The 19225-nt window shown below is 55.9% G+C and overlaps 1 protein-coding gene across 4 annotated transcripts in view; it reads left to right on the forward strand.

The window, feature by feature from the left end:
• LOC133360702 (furin-like) overlaps positions 1-18898 on the forward strand; it is a 38387-nt gene extending 19489 nt beyond the window's left edge. For 2 of the 4 annotated variants that reach the window (XM_061580501.1, XM_061579852.1), the window contains 11 exons: positions 986-1062; positions 1395-1483; positions 1600-1772; positions 2734-2946; positions 3279-3379; positions 3536-3639; positions 4516-4633; positions 4960-5139; positions 5677-5801; positions 6144-6269; positions 9464-18898. In XM_061580501.1, the coding sequence (XP_061436485.1) occupies positions 986-1062; positions 1395-1483; positions 1600-1772; positions 2734-2946; positions 3279-3379; positions 3536-3639; positions 4516-4633; positions 4960-5139; positions 5677-5801; positions 6144-6269; positions 9464-10305 (2148 nt within the window). In that variant the 3' untranslated portion in view covers positions 10306-18898. Of the gene's footprint in view, positions 1-985; positions 1063-1394; positions 1484-1599; positions 1773-2733; positions 2947-3278; positions 3380-3535; positions 3640-4515; positions 4634-4959; positions 5140-5676; positions 5802-6143; positions 6270-6963; positions 7108-9463 lie in introns of all 4 variants that reach the window. The other 2 variants (XR_009757501.1, XR_009757463.1) reach the window with 2 other exon arrangements.
• Positions 18899-19225: the final 327 nt, after the last annotated feature.

The raw sequence follows: 19225 nt of genomic DNA on the forward strand, positions 1-19225 counted from the left end.
CCCGTGCAGAAGACTCGGCCCACGAAGTGAGTTGCAGAGCCACGCCAATCATCAATGAAACTCCACCCACCGTTGTAAAGATATGCAACGATTGTACTGCACTGTAGGGGCCATCGCGTGGATTTCGGGTTAACCGGAGCACATATTTGTTCGTTTTAAATGTTTATCGCACGTGACTTTCAACAAACATTTACAAGAATAACAATGCATAACTCTTTTTAGATTATTCATTTGGGCTTGAGGGAAAAAATAAACTGCATGCGTAATAATTGAGTCTCTGCTGTATGTTTATTTACCATGTAAGCCCCACTGAGCTACTTTATAACTTTAAAAGCAAACTTGGCTTCGCGAATGATGGCTCAACGAAGTGGCTTGTTACCGCCTTGTGGAAATTTACAGCAGCCAGCGCAGTGTCACTGTGGTATCCGTCCAGGAAACCTGGGGCCAGTGCCCGGCGCGGCATTGTAAGTCTCGACAGCCGCACGAAGAGTACTGGCTGTGTGTGTGCGAGTGTGCGTGTGGGGAGCAGGAGTGTAGCGGTTAGCGAGATGCACAGGTGGTGCATCGGCCAGTCATCTCAGTCAGTCGACCCATGGCACCTGGTTCTGCCCCTTGACCTCCTGCCAGCGGGCGTTCGACACTTCACATGGCCTTAACGTGCACTTAGCCTGGCACAAGCGCCATGGTGACGTTACCGCCACTTGGTGGCGAATAGCGGTTGTTGTAGTCGAGCGGTAATGTAGCGGTTAGCGAGCTGCGCTACGAATCTAGTGACCAGAGTTCAATTCTTGCTCTCGGCGAACACCAGGGACGATTATCGGAAACCGGTTCTGAGCCTCCCCGAGGTCGGGCGTGGTGCTGGCCAACCACCCCCTCGTGTGCCGTACCGGCCTTCATAGGTGCTACTCTCTAACAGCACTTGCCCTGACAGTCTGTTTAGGCTACACGGAGGGGGGGGGATCTTTATCCTTGTGTTTGCGAGCAGGATCCCATGGCGAGCTACGACGTCAACAGCAACGACCCCGACCCCCAGCCGCGCTACACGGAAATGAACGACAACAGGTGAGGTCCACGAGTGAGCTGGGTGAGTGGGTGAATGGGGAGTGGGGTGAGTTGGTGAGCAGACGAGCGAGTTAATGAATGAGCGAGTGCCGAAGTGAAGTGAGAATGTGCTAGCGGCTGAGTGAGCGGATGTTTTGGTGGGGTGATTTGAAATGGGGGCTTGTTGGGGGGGCGGTAGTTGTTTGGATGGGTTGGTGGGTCCGTAAATGCGGCTAGTGGTCACGTGAGTGAGTATACGAGTTAACGGGCAAGTGATTGGATGGGCTTGCATGGTGGTCGAGGTGGGCCAGCGGGGGGGTTGGTGAGCGCGATCTTGCCCGTCTTACCCGCAGGCACGGCACGCGCTGCGCCGGAGAGGTGGCGGCCGCGGCAAACAACGACGTCTGCGGCGTCGGCATCGCCTACAACGCTCGCATCGGCGGTGAGCGTCGGTTGCCCTCGCCCAACCCGAACACTCGCTCGTCCGCTCGTGTATCCACACACTCGCTCACGTGTCCCCGTGTGTGTCCCCCCCCCCCCACCACGTGTCCCTCCCAGGCGTTCGCATGCTGGACGGGGACGTGACGGACGCGGTGGAGGCCCGCTCGCTGAGCCTCAACCCCCAGCACATCGCCGTGTACAGCGCCAGCTGGGGGCCCGAGGATGACGGCAAGACGGTGGACGGGCCTGCGCGGCTCGCACAGGAGGCCTTCGTGCGGGGGATCACCAAGGTACCGGCGCTTGCGTAGAATACGCAGACAGACAAAGAACCCCCCTCCCCCCCCTTATGGTATAGCCTTAGCAGACTGCTGGGGCAAGTGCTGTTCGCAAAGACGCACAATACGACGGTAGGTGGTTCGTCAAGCGAGTTTAGGAAATTCACAAAGGCTTAATTTGTTCCGATACAATCGAAAGTTACCACCTTTTCGCCCAAAAAAGTACTTAAATATTTAAACAATGGATACTCTCTATAAGCATATTGTTTACTGTACCTACAACTGCCCGTCGTTAACAGGGGAATGGCCGGTAGGCAAACACAATTGGGCTCTATGGAGGCACTACTCTACATTACACTATACACTACACTACTATAGACTGCACGATACACTACACTACTATACACTACACATTGGGCTCTATTTAAGCCTGTTATTAAGCGAATAACCGTTAACAGGGGTGATCGTTAAGAGGGGTTCTACTGTGCACACCTACACGTTCAAAGGCAACAACAGTTGTCGCCGTTCGCCATTTAAGTGGCAATGACGTTGCCGTGGCGATTGTGCCAGGCTCGGTGCACGTCGAGTCCGTTACCTGAAGTGTGGAAGGCTCGCTGCTGCAAGCAGGTCGTAGGATAGCACCCAGGATGTGTTATGGGTTCACTGGCTGAGATAATTGTGGCATATCCTAGGCACAGGAGTTTAACACGTAGACTCTCGCTCTCGCCTGATGAGGCTGGTGGTAATTCCTGGCGAAACGTCGTACTCGAATTGTAAATGTTGTGGGTTTACTCTCCAACACACCTGTGTAGGCACCAGCTCCTCGTGAGCACGCGCTCTCAGCGGTTGCTTGCTCTGTGTGGACGCGAGCTGCGTGGCTCCGTGTCTTTGCCGCGGCCGTCGCGACCCCCTCAACCGGGGATGTGTGGGCCCCCCCCCCCCCCCCCCCCCCCCCCCCCATTGTCCTCTCTCGCAGGGCCGTGGCGGCCTGGGCTCCATTTTCGTGTGGGCCTCGGGCAACGGCGGTCGCGAGAAGGACAGCTGCAACTGCGACGGCTACACCAACTCGATCTACACGCTGTCCATCAGCAGCACGACGGAGAAGGGCAACGTGCCGTGGTACAGCGAGGCGTGCTCCTCCACGCTCGCCACCACCTACAGCAGCGGCGCTATCGGCGAGAAGCAGATCGTGAGTATGACCAGGGGATCAATACCTCATCCGTCCCCTCCGTAGCTGCCACTCTGTCTACACTTAGGGTCTAATCCGTTTTCCTCTCTCGGCTACCTCCCTGCCCAAAACTCCCACCGCCACCCCCCATGCCTTCAAACTGCTGACCTCTCTCAAGCGCCCCCTTCTGTTTAAATTGCCACCCTATCTGTTAACTGCCATCACCTCCCAAACTGTCCGATTTCGCCCTCTCGCGACTGCCCCGCGCTTTGTAAGCTCCCTGCCACCCGACGTTGACGCCGCCTCCCGCGTTGAAAAACTGTCCCCTCCCACCCCCCGCACCCCCCCCCCAGGTGACCACGGATCTGCGGCTCAAGTGCACGGAGAGCCACACGGGCACGTCGGCCTCGGCCCCGCTCGCCGCCGGCATCATCGCGCTGGCGCTCGAGGCCAAGTGAGACGCGTTGTCCTGCTAGACCCCCCCCCCCACCCTCGCCGACGTCGTGCCATCTATGCTCTCACATGGGTCGTGTTAATTATTTTAATTGTTGTGAGTGTCACGTTAGCCATAGCTATGTTATCCGTGCGTCACGTGTGGCTGTGTCACCAGCCCCCGTCTCACCTGGAGGGACATGCAGCACCTGGTGGTTCGCACGTCCAACCCCTCGCACCTTCACGCCTCCGACTGGGTGACCAACGGTGTCGGTCGCAAAGGTGACGCTCGCGCACCGCTCACTTCCCCCGCCGAGGCGCCGGGTTCGAGTCCAGATCTCCCGCCGACCTGTCTGTCTGTCCGTCGACCCGCGAGTTTAGCGGGGTCGTCGTGTGCAGAGGAGTTGTGGTCTCAGCCGGGTGACTTGATTGTATGTATCGCCTTAGCGGAGTGTGTGTGCGCCCAACTGTGCTAATCGAAGGCCATGGGTGCGCATGCATCTGTTGTTTGTGCCTATGTGCGTCTCTTCTTCGCGTGTGTGTGCACGAGTCTGTTTGTGGCTCTGCGTATTTGTCTGCATCTCTGCGCGTGTCTGTCTGTGTGCGTGCGCAAGACGGCCGGGCGTGGTGTTGCCCCCCCCCCCACCCCCTCGTGCGTCATGGCCAGCCTTCCTAGGTGCTACTCATTAACAGCACTTGCCCTAAAGTTAAAGGCTATATGGGGAGTCTTTGTCTAATCAATGCATGCATCTCTTGTGTGCGCGCGTGCGTGCAAAGTGCGTTCCCGTCTCTGTGTGCGTATGTGCGTGACTTGGTATTTGCTTGCCTGTGCGCGTGTGCGTGCGTCTGTGATGGGGAGCGGGAGTGTAGCGGTTAGCACGCTGCATTACGAACCCGGCGACACAAGTTCGATTCCCGCTCACGGCTAACACCTGTGTCGATGGTCTGAACTGGTCCTTGGCCTTATGTCGACTCCATCTCAATGAGTTTCGAGTGCTGTGTGTAAACTTCTGCCACTAGGGAGACAAAGGCGACCGGGCGTGGTGCTGGCCACCCGCCCCCCTCGTGCCGTTCCAGCCTTCATAGGTGCTCGCTAACAGCACTTGCCCCAACAGTCTGTTAAGGCTACACGGGAGATCTTTGTCTTTGTGCGTGCAGTGAGCCACTCGTACGGCTACGGTCTCCTCGACGCCGGCGCCATCGTGACGCTCGCTCGCAACTGGACGACCGTTCCCCCGCAGCGGGCGTGCACCATGGAGATGAGCACTGAAGCCCGGTCAGTCGTCGCTCACCGGCACGCGCGCTGGCTCCTCTCGCTTACGCGTTCACCGGCTCGCTCAGCCGCTCCCTTGCACGCTCATTCTCTTGCACGTTCATTCGTCAGGTCTTTCGCTCGCTCACCACGATATCTACACACCGCCGAGGTGAGGCAGACCCAGTACCGCTTTTGATGATAGTGTCACTGGCGATTAGTGGGGAATCGAACTCTGGTCGCCGGCTTCTCAGCGCAGCGCGCTAATCGCTGCGCCGCCGTTCGCTCGCTCGCTCACCGCCAACTCTCTCCCCCGACCCTCGCTGTGCCCCCCCCCCCCTCCCGCACAGCCCCATAGGACAGAAGCTGCTGGTGAGCGGGCGCGTGAGCTCCTGCCTGGGCACCGGCGACTACGTCACCACGCTGGAACACGTGCAAGCCCGCCTCACGCTGGCGTTCAGCCACCGCGGGGAGTTGGCGGTCCGTCTCACCAGCCCAATGGGCACCCGCTGCACGCTGCTGGCACCCCGGTGAGAGGGGGTGGGGGGGGCGGGGGTAAGGGGGGTGGTGCGCGCCGCTGCTGGGAGTAAAACGTGGGATATCGTGCCGAACAAAGACGAAGATCGCCCGTGTAGCTTTAACAGACTTTTGGGACAAGTGGTGTGAGCTGGCACGGCACACGAAGGGTGGGTGGCCAGCAACCACGCCTGGCCGCCTTTGTCTCCCCAGTGGCGATTTGTTTTTACACGCACGGCACCAGGTACTCAATTGAGGCTGACTCGGCCTAGAGGAGGCTCAGGACTGGTTCAGATAATTGTCGGGGGTGGCGGCGGCGGCGGCAGCAGTGGTGGCAAGCGGGAATCTAACCCGGGCTGGTTTGTAGCGCAGCACGCTCACCGCTGCGCCACCGTTCGCCGAGCAACGCGCAGTACAACTTGCGCGGGTGTCGGCGATCTGCGTACAGTGCAACCGCGTACAGTGCGACGGGGAACCCCTGCGTGGCGATGTTCGTGCTCGTCGCTCGCGTTAAACGCGGCGTCGGCGATGATGCTGACATTGTTCCGCAGGCCTCACGATTTCTCGACGGAGGGCTTCAACGACTGGGCGTTCATGAGCACCCACTCGTGGGGCGAGGACCCAACGGGGGTGTGGACCCTGGAGCTGGAGAATACCGGCAGCGTCCGCAACACCGGTGAGGGACCAGGGCCTCGCTCGCACGCCCCGTCCCCTCCCCACCCCCGCTCCGTCCACCTACCGCTCCCGTGACTACGCACCCTCATCCACTACCCCCCCTTCCCTACCTCTCCCTCCCTTCCCCTTGCGCGTGGAGACGAGGACAACGGCGATCTGTGTCCAAACGTACGGCAGCTGCCGACCTGCTCGGCAACGTGAACTCCATACTGGGCTTGGACGATGCCCAGACAACGATGTAATTGTGCAAGCTTCAATGTAATCTTGGTGCTGGCCGTGGTAACCTCGTGTTGCCCCTCCCCGCCCCCCCTACCACCACCACTCGTGCGCGTGTTTGGTGCAGGCACGCTGAAGCGGTTCACGCTGGTGCTTTACGGCACCGCTCACCGCAAGCGCAGCCTGCAGGGCGTCCCCACGGTGGCGTCGAGCGTCGCTTGCCGAGCGCGCGACCCTGCGGGGCTCTGTGTGGGTACGTGGACCGCTAGCTCGCTCGCTCGCGCACACTCACGCACACTCGCACACACGCTCCCGTGCGCACACTCAGATGCTCCTATGCACACCACAAACACTGACGCACGCGTTCTCACGCACGTGTGTACGCACTCACGGACGCATCATTGCCTGCATCCGCCCACCCTCGCCGGCTCCTTAACTCGCCGCGCAAATGCTCGCCGGCGCTCGTGAGCGCCGAGCGTGGTACTTCCGACGCTTGCCACCACCCTCCACCACTCGGGTGAACGCCATCGCTCACCTGGTGAGACACGCCGTGCCACGTTTCCCGTCTTACCTCCATATTCTCTCCCCATGCATTCCCACCCCTTCCCCGTATCTGCCTTCAACTACCCGCGCATCTCCTTTCTGCCGCTCGCGTATGTTCCCATGTCTTTCTTCCCCTCCCTGTGACTCCCAGTGTGTCCCCCGTGTCTCCTTTGACCTCCCCCGTGCATCCCCCCCCCCCCTATCTTCCTTCAGCCTCCCTGTGTGTCCCGGTTGTCTCCCTGTGCGTCCCCGAAGTCTTCCCATGCCTCTCCCCTCGCATCCGCCGTGTCTTCCATTGCATAACGCTGTCTCCCCGTGTGCAGCGCAGTGTGTCCCTGCATCCCCCCGTGTCTCCACGTGTCTCCCCGTGCACTCTCGTGCTCGTGCTGCTTGGTCCCACGCAGGATCGCGGCTGTGGCGGCGGTGGCAGCGGCGTCGTTGGTGGCGCTGGCGGCAGTGCGGGGCCCCCCAGGCGGCGCGCTCGCAGTCGCCCTAGCCTAGGCAGGAAGCAGGATAGGGCCCGGCAGGGAAGGCAGGAGGAGCGTGCGGTGAGTGACCCCCCCCCCCTCCCCCAGGCAGGCAAGGCACCGCCCTCACGGACCCCGCTGGGGCGCAGAGCAGCCTCGAGCCAGACCAGGCCAGGGGGGCGTTGATTGTTACGTATCCGGGTTGTTGACGACGGGTGTTCGTCGTGGTTTCCCCGAGCACGCGGTGTTGGTGACGGACATTGAATTTCTTCCCAGAAAACTTTCCTCGGCTAAGAAGAAAGGAATTTTTTTTTTCCTAAACTTGACTAAATCGGTCCCCATAATGTCGACCAATCCAAGTTTCAACTTTCAACCACGGGTGTCTTCGCAAAATGCCGACCCCCCCCCCCCCCCATTAATTTGTTAAGCCAAGCGGAGATTGGGATGAGTGGGGATGGGTAAGGGGGGGCACACGCGTGGTGTCTCATCCTCTCGCTGCTTGGCGCTTCTGTTTTTGCACTGTGGGTCCCAGTCGCGCGATTTAAAACCCGGCGCACCGCTTCAGAAACCGTCGTGCACCTCAATCGTCACCCCCCCCCCCCCGCTGCCATGTCTGAGGTGAGGTGGTTGCGCAACGAGAAAGGGGGGAGGCACGGCAAAGGTTTCTCGCCATGCCCCTTTACAGCAGAGCCCCCACCTTCTTCCTGGATAGCCCCCCCCCCCCCAAAACCAACATGTGGTGACGAAACTCGTCCCTTGCCATGTCGCCGAACCGATCGGTCGCTCGAAAGTCTAAATTGTTTTGCTTTCACAATCAGTTTGGCGCAACTGCTCCCCTTGCAACCGGTCGGTAGGGACGTCTGCGTAAGCCATTTCGGTTGCATGCTGCCCCACTGAGTTGCGCAACTCGGCCTGCTCCGATGTGGGACCCAGCTTTGGGCAAGGGGGTGACCTTTTCTCTTCTCCTCCGTGTTGGGTGGGCGGGAGTGATGGGGTGGACTTTGTTGTTGCACTGTGTTCACGTTGTGTGCCGAGAGCACGCAGGCCACGCTTCTCCTGAAAAATGAAATGTACAAGCAGTGCTGCGTTCAGCGTCTCCACGCTATGTAAATAAAACGGAATCTGATGTACCCCCATCGGCCTCCTATTGGATTGTCAGGCCAAATACTATCCCGGAGTGCCTTGTCAAGCGAGCAAGAACTCTGGACCGTTGTCGAGCATCCTAGTCGGACGACTGTGTGTGCCTTTCCCGGATAAATAATGATCGTGTTAAATTTTGACTTAACTTTCGTGACTGCAGGAATTCATATTCTGTGGTTCCTTCGGTAAAGTCACATAGAAAAAAGAATAACAATAAAATAATAATAAAAATAAAGTGAAATAAAAATCACGACGTTTCAATTGCAACACAAGCAATCGTCATAAGGAGGAAAAAAGGGGGAAATCTGCTGGCGCAGGCTGTTTTATAAGGGTTTCGAGATGGGCAGGGCAACAACTTATTTTTATTTTATTGTTATTATTTTTTCTATCTACGTGACTTTACCTGTAGAACCATAGACTATTATCACGTTAAGTTAGTATTAAAATAAATCATCACCCTGCTGCCAACTGCCCAAAGTCGGCAAAACTTCGCAGGGAGCTGTGGTTTGTGTGTGCGTGGTTCGGCCCTTCTCACCACCCCTTCCGAAGCACTCTCACCAGTAAACCGTGTCTCCGCGAGGTTTGCGACCACGTCCTGGCTTCTCCCGGTGTCTCTGAACCTTACCTGCGGGGGAGCACTCTTCTGTGTCGGAGCTCGCAGCCTGCGGTTGCTTTTTTTTAATGATCGGTTTTTTCCCCCAATCACATCTCCCGAGCACCACGGGGTCGTTTGGCTGCCGCTGTGACCCGACCATCGCGTGGCAGCTGCAGCTCCCCGAGTGTTTACCCCCCCCACTCGCCTACCACACGCTTGGCTGTGCCAACCGCTAGCCTGCTGGTCAACCACCCACTGTCCCCCCCACCCGCTCGCTCGCCCATCCACTCGCCCTCTCGTCTGCACCGCACACGCTCATCCGTACCCGCTCACTGACCCACTCGCCTGCTTACCCACCCATCCACTCACCAACTCCTCATTACCACTCGCCCATCCACTCACCTACTCCTCATTACCATCCACCCGTCCACTCGATCGCGTCCGCATCATCGCCACCCCCATCCACTCGCTCACCAACTCATCCCCTCCGCATCCCACTTGCGGGGGCCCGCCCACCCCGCCAATCCTCCCAGAAGACGCCTGTGCCCAATTTGAGCTGGCGCCGACCTCCCGTAGGGAAAACGCCGGGGAAAGTTGCTGGAGCGGTGCTGACGCACGTCGGCTGACAGTGTTGGTGGCGGTGGTGGTGGCGCGCGCCTTGCTGCTGCTGTCGTGCGCCGCGCCGCCGCTGTTGTCTGGCAGAGTGTAGGCCGCCCTTCCTGCTGTTGGGCCACGCCTGCGTGCAGCGCTGTCCCAACGGCACCTTCGCCAGGGAGCCGGAGCAGCAGCCCGGGGGGGCGAGGAGGAGGCGGTGGCTGCGGGAGCGGCAGTGGAGGCCGGAGGATTCGGAGGATTCGGAGGAGCATCGGGTGACGGAACAACAGTGGAAGCGAGACGACTGGCAGCAGCATTTTCCACCCAGCCGCGGTGGACCGTCGTCGTCGTCGTCGTCACCTCCACCACCGCGGTTAGCAGCAGCTGGAGCGTCGTCGTCGTCTTCGTCGCCGTCGCTGTGCGAGGAGTGCGACGCATCGTGCGTGTCGTGCTGGGGGCCCGGCCCGGCCGCGTGCCTCTCGTGCGCTCCCCACTCGCGCCTCGTTGCGTCGCGCTGCGTCCCGCAGCCGCAGGTCGGCCGTGCGTCCCCTCCGCTCTCCCTCTCGTCGTCCGGCGACGGCGACGGCGGCGCGTCCCCCGAGGCGACGACGCCGCCGCTGGTGGACTTGCGGCGCGCCGCCGCGGTCGCCTGCGTCGCCGCCGTCGCCCTCTTCGCCGTCCTCTTTGCCGTCCTGCAGCTGCGCTCCGGCGAGTGCGGTGCCGGTGCCCGCGCCCTGAGGACCGTGTGGTTCACCTCGGCCGGAGGTGGCGGTGGAGGCGGCGGCGGCGGCGGCTCCTGCTGCTGCGGGGACGTCGGCGAGAGCGGAGGAGGAGGGGGAATGGCCGTGTCGTACGAGGAGCTGAGCGCCAAGGCGCCCGACGAGGGCTTCATGGACGAGGACAGCGACGCAGAGCTGCACAGCGAGACGCGGGCCTTCATCCAGGGCTGACGACGCCGCCGCCGCCATCGCCTTTCGTCCTGGTTACTGTTCCCGGGGTCGCCCTCTCCGTGTGCGTCTCTGTCGTTGTGACTGTGGCCGATCTCGCTCCTGGAGACGTTCCCCCGTCTCCGCTTGAGTCGTTGTTTCGCTGCTGATGCTGCTGATGCTGATAAATGCCCGAGGACGCGAAACATCTCGCGTCGCGATGTTTGTCGGCCGTGAGAATGACCACGCGATCCCGCCGCTCGATGCGTTCACGTTTTATCTCTTTCCCCCCCCCCACCCCTCCCACTTGCGGTATTGTTGCGAGGCTATTTATCTACCCACCCCACACCTGTCCCACCCATGCCCCACCCCGAGGTGGCAACCCGACCTGACGGGGAGCCGTGGAAGATGGCGGCCGTTGTTTATTGGCCGTGCGTAAAATCCATCTCTAGCGCCGTTTTATAAATCTCGTGGGCAGATTTGAGTTGGCCGTTGTTGTTGCGGTGCAGCTGTTTGTGTGTGTGTGTGTGTTTTTAGTGTGCTTTGTCTTGTTGGGGGGTGGTTGTTTGTCTTTGTTTGAGGTTTATTGTGTCGTCTAGGGATTTGTTTGTGACCTCACCAAATTTAGATTTCCGTTGCGTGTGCACGTTTTTGATTCCGCGTTTGCAGTTTTTCGTTTTTAGGCGGAGATTCATTTTTTTAACTCGTCATTTTGTTGTGGTTGTTGCTCGTCAGAATTGGGTGTTTGCGTGCAGCCCGTTTCGTTTAGTCGTTGGGACGAAGCGCCGCCGTGCGACCGTTTTGTTTTTGTCGTTGGTAGCTTCCGTCTTGTTCCAGTCACGCGTTCTCTCTCTCTCTCTCTCCCCCGTGCATTTTTTTTGCGTCCTCTGCCGCGTGCCGTTCAGGACGATGTCTCTAAATGACGTCGTTTCGTCACGCGAGCGGCACGACACGAGATGGCGCGCGCGTGCGAGGGTTGCGCAGCTGTGCACGTTGCATTATTATTTTTCTTCCTTCCCGGTTGTTTTCGTCTTCATGATGCAGCTGTGCTCGGAGTGCAAATTCCTCGTTTGTCCTTAAGACAATTCCGGTCTTTGTGTTTCTGCAGCTATCTTTAAGTTTTTGTTCGTCGTTAATTCTTTCACGCGGTTTTTTTTGTGTAAGTTTTGGCAGCATCAAAATGTTTTGTTATTTTTGTGGCCCATTTTTTTGTGCGAACTTAATAGTTGAGCTCCCCAATATTTGTAAAATGTTTTTTGTTTAATGGTTTTTTTTTGTGGTGGGTACGTGTGGCCCATCTCCAAGGTCCGTCGACACCACACTACACCTTCGTTGTTTGCCGCTGGCAAATATTTTCACGGGAGCCAAGAAATTTTTTTTTTTGGACCGTCCGCACGTGGTTTGCTGGAAACCTCTTAAACACCGGGTTTGCAAGTGGCTATGTTCGTAATTGTTAACACTGTTTAGCTAATTATCACCGGCTATTGGTTAGCCTCCAGCGTGCTGCACCTGTGGATGTTGAGGTTTATCGTGTGCGTATACGCCGGCGTCGCTGCGTGCGCGCATCGACACGCTGTAAGTCTACTCTACGGTGTATGATGGGATGGTATATGCACATGTCTTTATTTTGACTCTGCTGTTTCGAACCTGTAGAGTGGTGTGTGCCAATGTGCACTGTGTGTGTGTGCGCGCGTGTGCCAGTGTGCACTGTGTGTGTCGGGAGCGGTAGTGCAGCGGTAAGCGCCGCTACGAACCCGGTGACCAAAGGTTCGAGTCCCGATCGCGGCCAACACCAGGTGATGGATGATCTGAACCGTTCTTGGGTCTCCCCTATGTCGACTCGGCCTCAAATGAGTACCCGGAGCGGTGTGTAAACATCACCGCCGAGGAGACAAAGGCGGCCGGCGTGGTGCTGGCCACCCACCCCCTCGTGTGCCGTGCCGGCCGCCTTCACAGGTGCTGCTACTCGCTAACAGCACTTGCCCGAATAGTCAGTTGAAGGCTATACGGGGAGGAGATCTTTGTCTCTATTTGTATATATTTGGTCTTGTATATGTTTTGTATACGTGTAACATCATGTTCACGTGCAGATATAAAGTGCATCTATTTTAAATACATGTGCCTATAATGTTGCTGAAATGGTGTGTATTTATACTGTATAGTGTTTTCTGTATGCTACATGTTGTGAATGTACCTATATGTGTGTGTCTGCCCATCTACACTATGCATTAAGTACGTGCGTGTGTGTGTGCACTACTTCTGTAATACACACACAGCCAGTGTGTCGTGTAATATTACCTATATGGTGTGTGCCGTTACATCAGCACTGTGTGAGGAGCGGTGGCACAGCGGGTTGGCGCACTGCGGTGGTGTCTGACCCCCCCCCCCCCCTCCCTGTTTTGCGTGGTGTGAAACTAAATATCCAACACTGGAGAGACAGGTTGCAGAGCGTAGCGCTGTGATGGGTCGCCTTAATAGGTGCTTGCAAACAACAACAACAACACTTTGCCCTGGCAAGCGGTGTACAAGCTTTACGCTTCCGTTGTGTAAATCTGTGTAGTTCTGTTGAAAAAATGTGCGTGTGAAAGTACTGTATACATACATATCCAGCAAAGGACAGCATAGTCTTAAGTGTCTGTATATAAAACGGGTGCGTGTGTGTGTAAATAGATGTACGAAACATTGCTGCTGCTGCTGTTGCTTGGGGTAAAAGAATGCAAAAAAAAAATTGAAAGTCCTTTTTACAACACGTGACTTAAATTCTTGGTTGCTTTACATTCACAGTCCGACGTTTTAATTGCAAGTGTTATCGAACGTCTCGCCGCTTGTGTTTTTCGCATACACGAATATTTACACATACCCTGGTGCGCGTGTACATTATGTACATGTAGCCGATTTTCAGCAACATGCCGTAGGTGTGCGCGTGCACGCACTGTGTGACAGCGTTGCGGTGGTGCAGCCGTTAGCGCCGCTGCGCTACGAACCCGGCGAAACGCGTTCCCAATCCGGCTCACGGCCACCAACACCAGTGACGATTATCTGAACCGGTCCTGGGCCTCCCCTAGGTCGACTCCACCTCCAAATGAGTACCTGGTGCGGTGTATCAACATCGCCACTGGGGAGACAAAGGCAGTGAGGTGCGATGCTGGCCACCCACTCCCTCGTGTGCCGTGCCGGCCTTCGTAGGTGCTCCCAAGGAGCACTTCTGCCTCCCGGTCTGTCAAGGCGACACGTGGGGGATCGGTGTCTTTATCTTAGACGAAACATGTTAATCCTACAACACCGCATGTACAGGGACTCCCCTACTTTCGAACACGTTAGGTTCCAGAGGTTACAAGTGTGCACGCCCTACAAGTTGTAGGGCGTGCACACTAAACACGGAATGGCTTTAACAGTCGTATAACCTCCTGCAGATGTAGATGCCACTGGTTCTTCACGTTCTGCAGATGTAGATGCCACTGGTTCTTCACGTTCTGCAGATGTAGATGCCACTGGCTCTTCACGTTCTGCAGATGTAGAGGCCACTGGCTCTTCATGTTTTGTAGATGTAAATGCCACTGGTTCTACAGATATAGATGCCACTGGTTCTGCAGATGTAGATGCCACTGGTTCTTTGCGTTCTGCAGATGTAGATGCCACCGGTTCTTCACGTTCTGCAGATGTAGATGCCACCGCCACCTCTGGCCCACCCAGCAGTAGTTGCGAATGGAAAGTTGCTGCAGTTAGCCGATGGGCAAGGCCGCGTGTCGCAGCGGGGTAAAAACTAAACTAAACTTTTTATTTTATTTATTTTACCAGCTAAGGCCCCACCCCGAGGTGTGTGTAGCTCGTTTTCAGAAGCGACCTGGCTGTCACAAATGATAGCTGGACGAAGTGGCTTGTCCACGCGGGGATTTATACGAACAGGCAAATCTCGTGTTTCTAAAATGAGGAGGGGGGGGGGGGACCGGAGGACCCGGAGAGAAAGATCCACGCCACCGACGGGGAGACGCACAAACAAATCTAACAGGGAGTTGGGATCGAGCCCACGAACCCCTGTAGACCAGGCGAGGTAGTTAACATCTCGCAAAGTGTGTGGGTACCCCCAGCTCTTTCCAATGCGTCCAGCCAGCGTTTGAGTTATCTCGCTAACAGAGCCTCCTCCATCCGCCACCAGTGCGGCGTGCACGCGTAAATATCTCCACCTAATTCTAGATGCTGTGTGTTTTGTTTGTACCGTTTAGACACACTCAGACACACACGCTCACCCCCCCCCCCAAAAGTTTCGCTGCTCAAACAAGCAAGAGACACCCCCCCCCCGTGCCCTCCTCTGCAGTCGGCAGCCCTGCCAGAGCCAGTGGTGGAAATTCCACATCCCTATGACAGTTCCCATTTACCCGGCACGCGCGTATGTGTACACGCACACGGAGATGATATAATGCGCGTCTGTATTTACGTGTTTTGTCGTGCGGTATGTTTTTCAGTTTTTCTGTTTCATTTATTAGGCATAAACACGTTTATGTTTAACGTTAATGTAACACTTAAACGCGCACAGTTCTGGTGCTGTGTTAAGGTTCTTTTTTTTAGATGTACTACTGATGGCTCAACGGCATATAATGAAAGCTTACGGTCAATATTCACACAAGCTGGGCTAGCCTACAATGCAAACACGCGCGCGTGTGCCCGTGTGTTTATGCGCGTGTGTGTGGGGAGCGGTGGTGTAACGGTTAGCGCGCTGCAAACCCACGGCGACTCGAGTTCGATTCCCGCTCACGGCCAACACCAGTGACGATTATTTTCTGAACCGGTCCTGGGCCTCCCCTAGGTCGACTCGGCCTCAAATGAGTACCTGGTGCGGTGTGCAGTAAACATCGTCACGGGGGGAGACAAAGGCGGCCGGCCGTGGCAGCGGCCTTCGTAGATGCTCGCTAACAGCACTTGCTCCAACATTCTGTTAAGGCTATACGAGGGATCTTTGTCTTTTGTGCGCGTGTGTGGTGGCACTTGCCCCAAGACTCCACGAAGGCTGTACGAGAACCTCTGCCTTTATGATGCGCTAAGAGCTCAGTCACTGCCCTCGCTGTGACGCCTGATCCTGACTCGCTTCAATTTGCGAATCTGAACCTTTCCCCTCGGCCGACTCTGCCTTCAAATGAGTCGTCCCTTGGTGCAGTGGTGGTGGTGGTGCTGTGGTATGGTGTGTGTGCGGTCACGACAGGTAGGCCGGGGGGGGGGTCGTGCATGTGTGCTGGCCTTCCTGGTCTTAATAGGCGCTCTCTGATACCCGCTTGCTTTTCCCACTGGAACAACCGTGCCGAGCTGCTGGTTTCTTGTTTTCCCACTGCACGAGCCGAGACACGCCAGCGACGCGACCGTCTTTGCGGGTTACGTGGCGTTCACGCGACGTTCGCCCCCTGATCCTCTCCCCCGTGGGTTCATTCGGACGTCGTCTTGCTGCTGCTCTTCTGGCTCCGTGGGTTATCGCAGCTCCCTTCTTGAGCACTCCTTTTTGGGTTTGGTTTTGTCCTTGCACGCACCTCGCGATTCAGCACCGGTTGGCCTACGTACGGTGTGAAAGAAATTCTACATACACACTACTTTGCACCACCTGTACAACATTGAGAACGCAATTACGTTAGCACGGCTTTGTGTTTTAGTTTTCCGTCTTTCTCCCCGCACCTCCGATTTCGCGCGGTTGGCTCTGTGATGCGAAATAAATTCTTCACACAGACGACTACTATACACTACACTGTAAACTACACTGCGAAATACGACGCCACGATACCACATTGAGAGTTAATTTCTTTCGCGCTGATTTTTGCGTGCTCCGTTTGACCTTCCCGCCCACCTCCGATATTTTTTTAGCACGGTTGGCCTACGTACGGTGCAAAAGAAGTTAAACATACCTGCAATGGGACAAACGTGTAGGGGGGTGGCAGCAGCCGTAGCCGTGACAGCCCCACACTGGCACGGCACGCGTGCCAGTGTCGCCGTGACAGCCATTCAGTAAGGTTTCTCACGTAAACAAAACATGGAAATTCGTTACTAGTACAGCAATGCTGTGTGTGGGTTCACTCTTCAACACACCGCCGGTGTGCTGAACTAGTAGCGGATTGACACGTTTTGTTTTATCTGACTGCTTACAAATTGGGCTGTGTCGGGTTTAACGACACATTCAGATTTACGCGATCTAACCCCAAAATCCTCCTTGTGGATAATATCGGTCGTGAAATCGATACATGTTTTTATAAACTCCACCACCACCCTCACCGTTAACTTCCATGCTGACACCACACTCATTACTGCCCTCTTCATTTGGAATCCTTTTTTTGTATCAAACATGAAAACAATGAAAGCTATCGTAACAAAAAAAACCTAAGGCTCACCGGCACACTCCGAAATCCTGCACAGGCAATCTGAGCATACACACAGTGTAACAATCCTGAGTGGGGGGGGGGGGGTCATGGTCACGGAACCCAAAGTCTGTGACCTCTCCTCCCACGCTATATGCAGCAGCTTCACCGATGAGTGCCCTAAAGAATGTCGTCGTCCTTCACGCAGCCCGCACCGCGCTGCTTGCTTGGATAGTTTCAAAAGTCCTGAACCAGATGTTGATGTTGTTGTTTTTAAAATCCTATGGACAATCTTTGAATCGTGCCGGGTGAAGGGCGGGGTGGTAGGGAGGATGGGGGGGGGTAAGTAAAATTAGGTTTTGGGTTTTGTGTTTTTAATTCCACCGATGCCAAAATCTCGCGTGACGCTTTGGTGAATGGGGATGGGTGGGGGGGCACTGTGGCTCCGGCCAGTGGGGGGGGCCGCGCTGGCGACGTCGTGGCGCCTGAGAGACGCTCACGACGGCGTGGGGGGGGGCGACACGTTGATGCTAAATCCGTGGCTTCTCGCTTTGCCAGCGCGTCCGTCCATCCGTGACGACGAGAAACAACGCGCCCAGCCGCGGCACTGACCGGCGTCTGAATTTGTTCGCTGAAGATGGGATGGGTTTTTTTTGTCTTTTTTTCGGACGCTGCCGCCACTTTTGGGAATTTTATAGCTGGAAAGGATGGTGCTGTGGCAGTCGACGATGTGATGATGATGATATGTCATTCGTAAATGTTTCACCCCCACCCCCCTGTCCCCAACAAGCCTTGCTCGCTATTACCGGAGTGTAAGCTTCTGAAAGTCCTGTGATAGGTCCTAGTAACTTAATACGAATGCTTTGGATGAAGGTAAAATTTAACCTCGTTTTTAAATGCAGGTGGTTCCCAGACTTTTAGACGGTGGACTCCAAATCAAAACCACCAAGGCCAGAATGCAGATGGCTCCCTATCCACGCCTGAGTTCGTGAATGCGGCATTATTAGTAAGGCATTTGTTTTTCGCGTTGTGTAATTCGCGTGGTTTTTTTTTAGTCGGTAAAGCGTCTCCACGCCGTGTGTATCGTCCCCCTCCCCCAAACGTGGTGCTGTCGTGACACCGACACGCACATCCACAATTCTAAATTCCTCCTGCACGGTGTCCATGACGCAGCCTGCGCCCACCAGGTACATCAATGCCCCGCTGGTTTTTCCCCAAGGTTTAGCTTTGCAGATTCCAGACTTTTTTTTTGGTGAGACGAGTAGTGCTGTTTATTAGGCTCCTGCAACATTCTCCAATCCTACAGCGTGTGCCCGCGAAATCCCGCCTCTGCTACTGCTACTGCCCCTGGCCTCCCCTCTCCCCGCTTTGCCTTGTGACCAAATCTCGTCCATGAGCCCCCCCCCCCAGACCCCAGACGTTCCACTTCGGCGGGTTGCCAATTTGTCTTCACGGCCGATTTTAACGGGGCGGTTACGCCGATACCCACTTATCGCGCAAGTCGGCCTTGTAAAGTAGTAAACAAAAGACGACGACAACACCCTGAAAGTTGTTGCTGATGCTGCTGCCTTCTACAGGTGCGGGGGGGAGCCCCACAGACTATACACGGACCCTTGAACCCCCATGGACAATTTGGGCCCATAGACTTTTTTGACCCATGGGCTAATATAGACCCTTGGATAGTTTGGACCCTTGGATAATTTGGACCCATGGGCTAATATGGACCCATGAGCTATATGGACTATTTGGACATTTTGGCGTTTGCTCCGCCGTTGCCTGATGGGCAAGAAACGAGGGGGGAGCGATCGGGACTTTTCGCTCGTCTCGCGTTCGTCAAAGATCCGCCTGCTTGTTGTTGTTCCTCGTCCTCCTCCTCGCACCGACGGTCTCCGTTCTCCCCGGGAGGGCGACCTTCGGTTCGTTTTGGATACCCAAAGCCCCCCCCCACCCCCCTCCACCCCCCTCCACCCCACCTCGAGGTGCGGTTTGAATGGGAATGTAGCTTTGATTGCTTTAAGTTGATTTTTGAGGTCCAAAAAACTATTGAGTGAACTACAAACATTTAATGCAAGCTATATATTTAAGAAACGTGAAAAGAATATACTTTGTGACCAAGTGGATGGGTAATTTTGTACATATTGGTCTGCGAAACTGCTGTTTGCATATGTTAATCTGTACGAGTGAATTATTTTTTGCATTTAAAATAAAGATGTTGACTTTGCGGGAGATTTAGACGATTTGGCCTCGCAGCTTAACGTGAGTAAGAAATAAACTTAAACACTTTAGACGATGTTTGTTTTTGTATCTTTTTTAATTCGCGATTTCCCCCCTCCCCTCCCCCCACTTGGCTGGTCAATTGGAAGGTGGTCGCAACTTCTCCAGCGCCGGTTGTAGGGTCAACTTCACCCATCGTCATTCCAGCAGGGTTGAACAAAATGAGAATGAGCGCTGCGATTGCGATGTTTAATACCTCGCCTGGTACACAGGAGATCGTGAGTTCGATCCGAACCTGTTGTATATTTGGCGTTTGCGTGTCCCTCTCCAATGGTCCGATGGTCGTGTGGATTTTTCTCCTCCCGGGTCCTCCGGGTTTTCCCTCCCATATTTAGAAA

This window comes from Lethenteron reissneri, chromosome 1 (assembly GCF_015708825.2).
Source record: "Lethenteron reissneri isolate LAM-NWPU_2019-01 chromosome 1, ASM1570882v1, whole genome shotgun sequence".
In the NCBI taxonomy this organism is placed as follows: Eukaryota; Metazoa; Chordata; class Hyperoartia; order Petromyzontiformes; family Petromyzontidae; genus Lethenteron; species Lethenteron reissneri.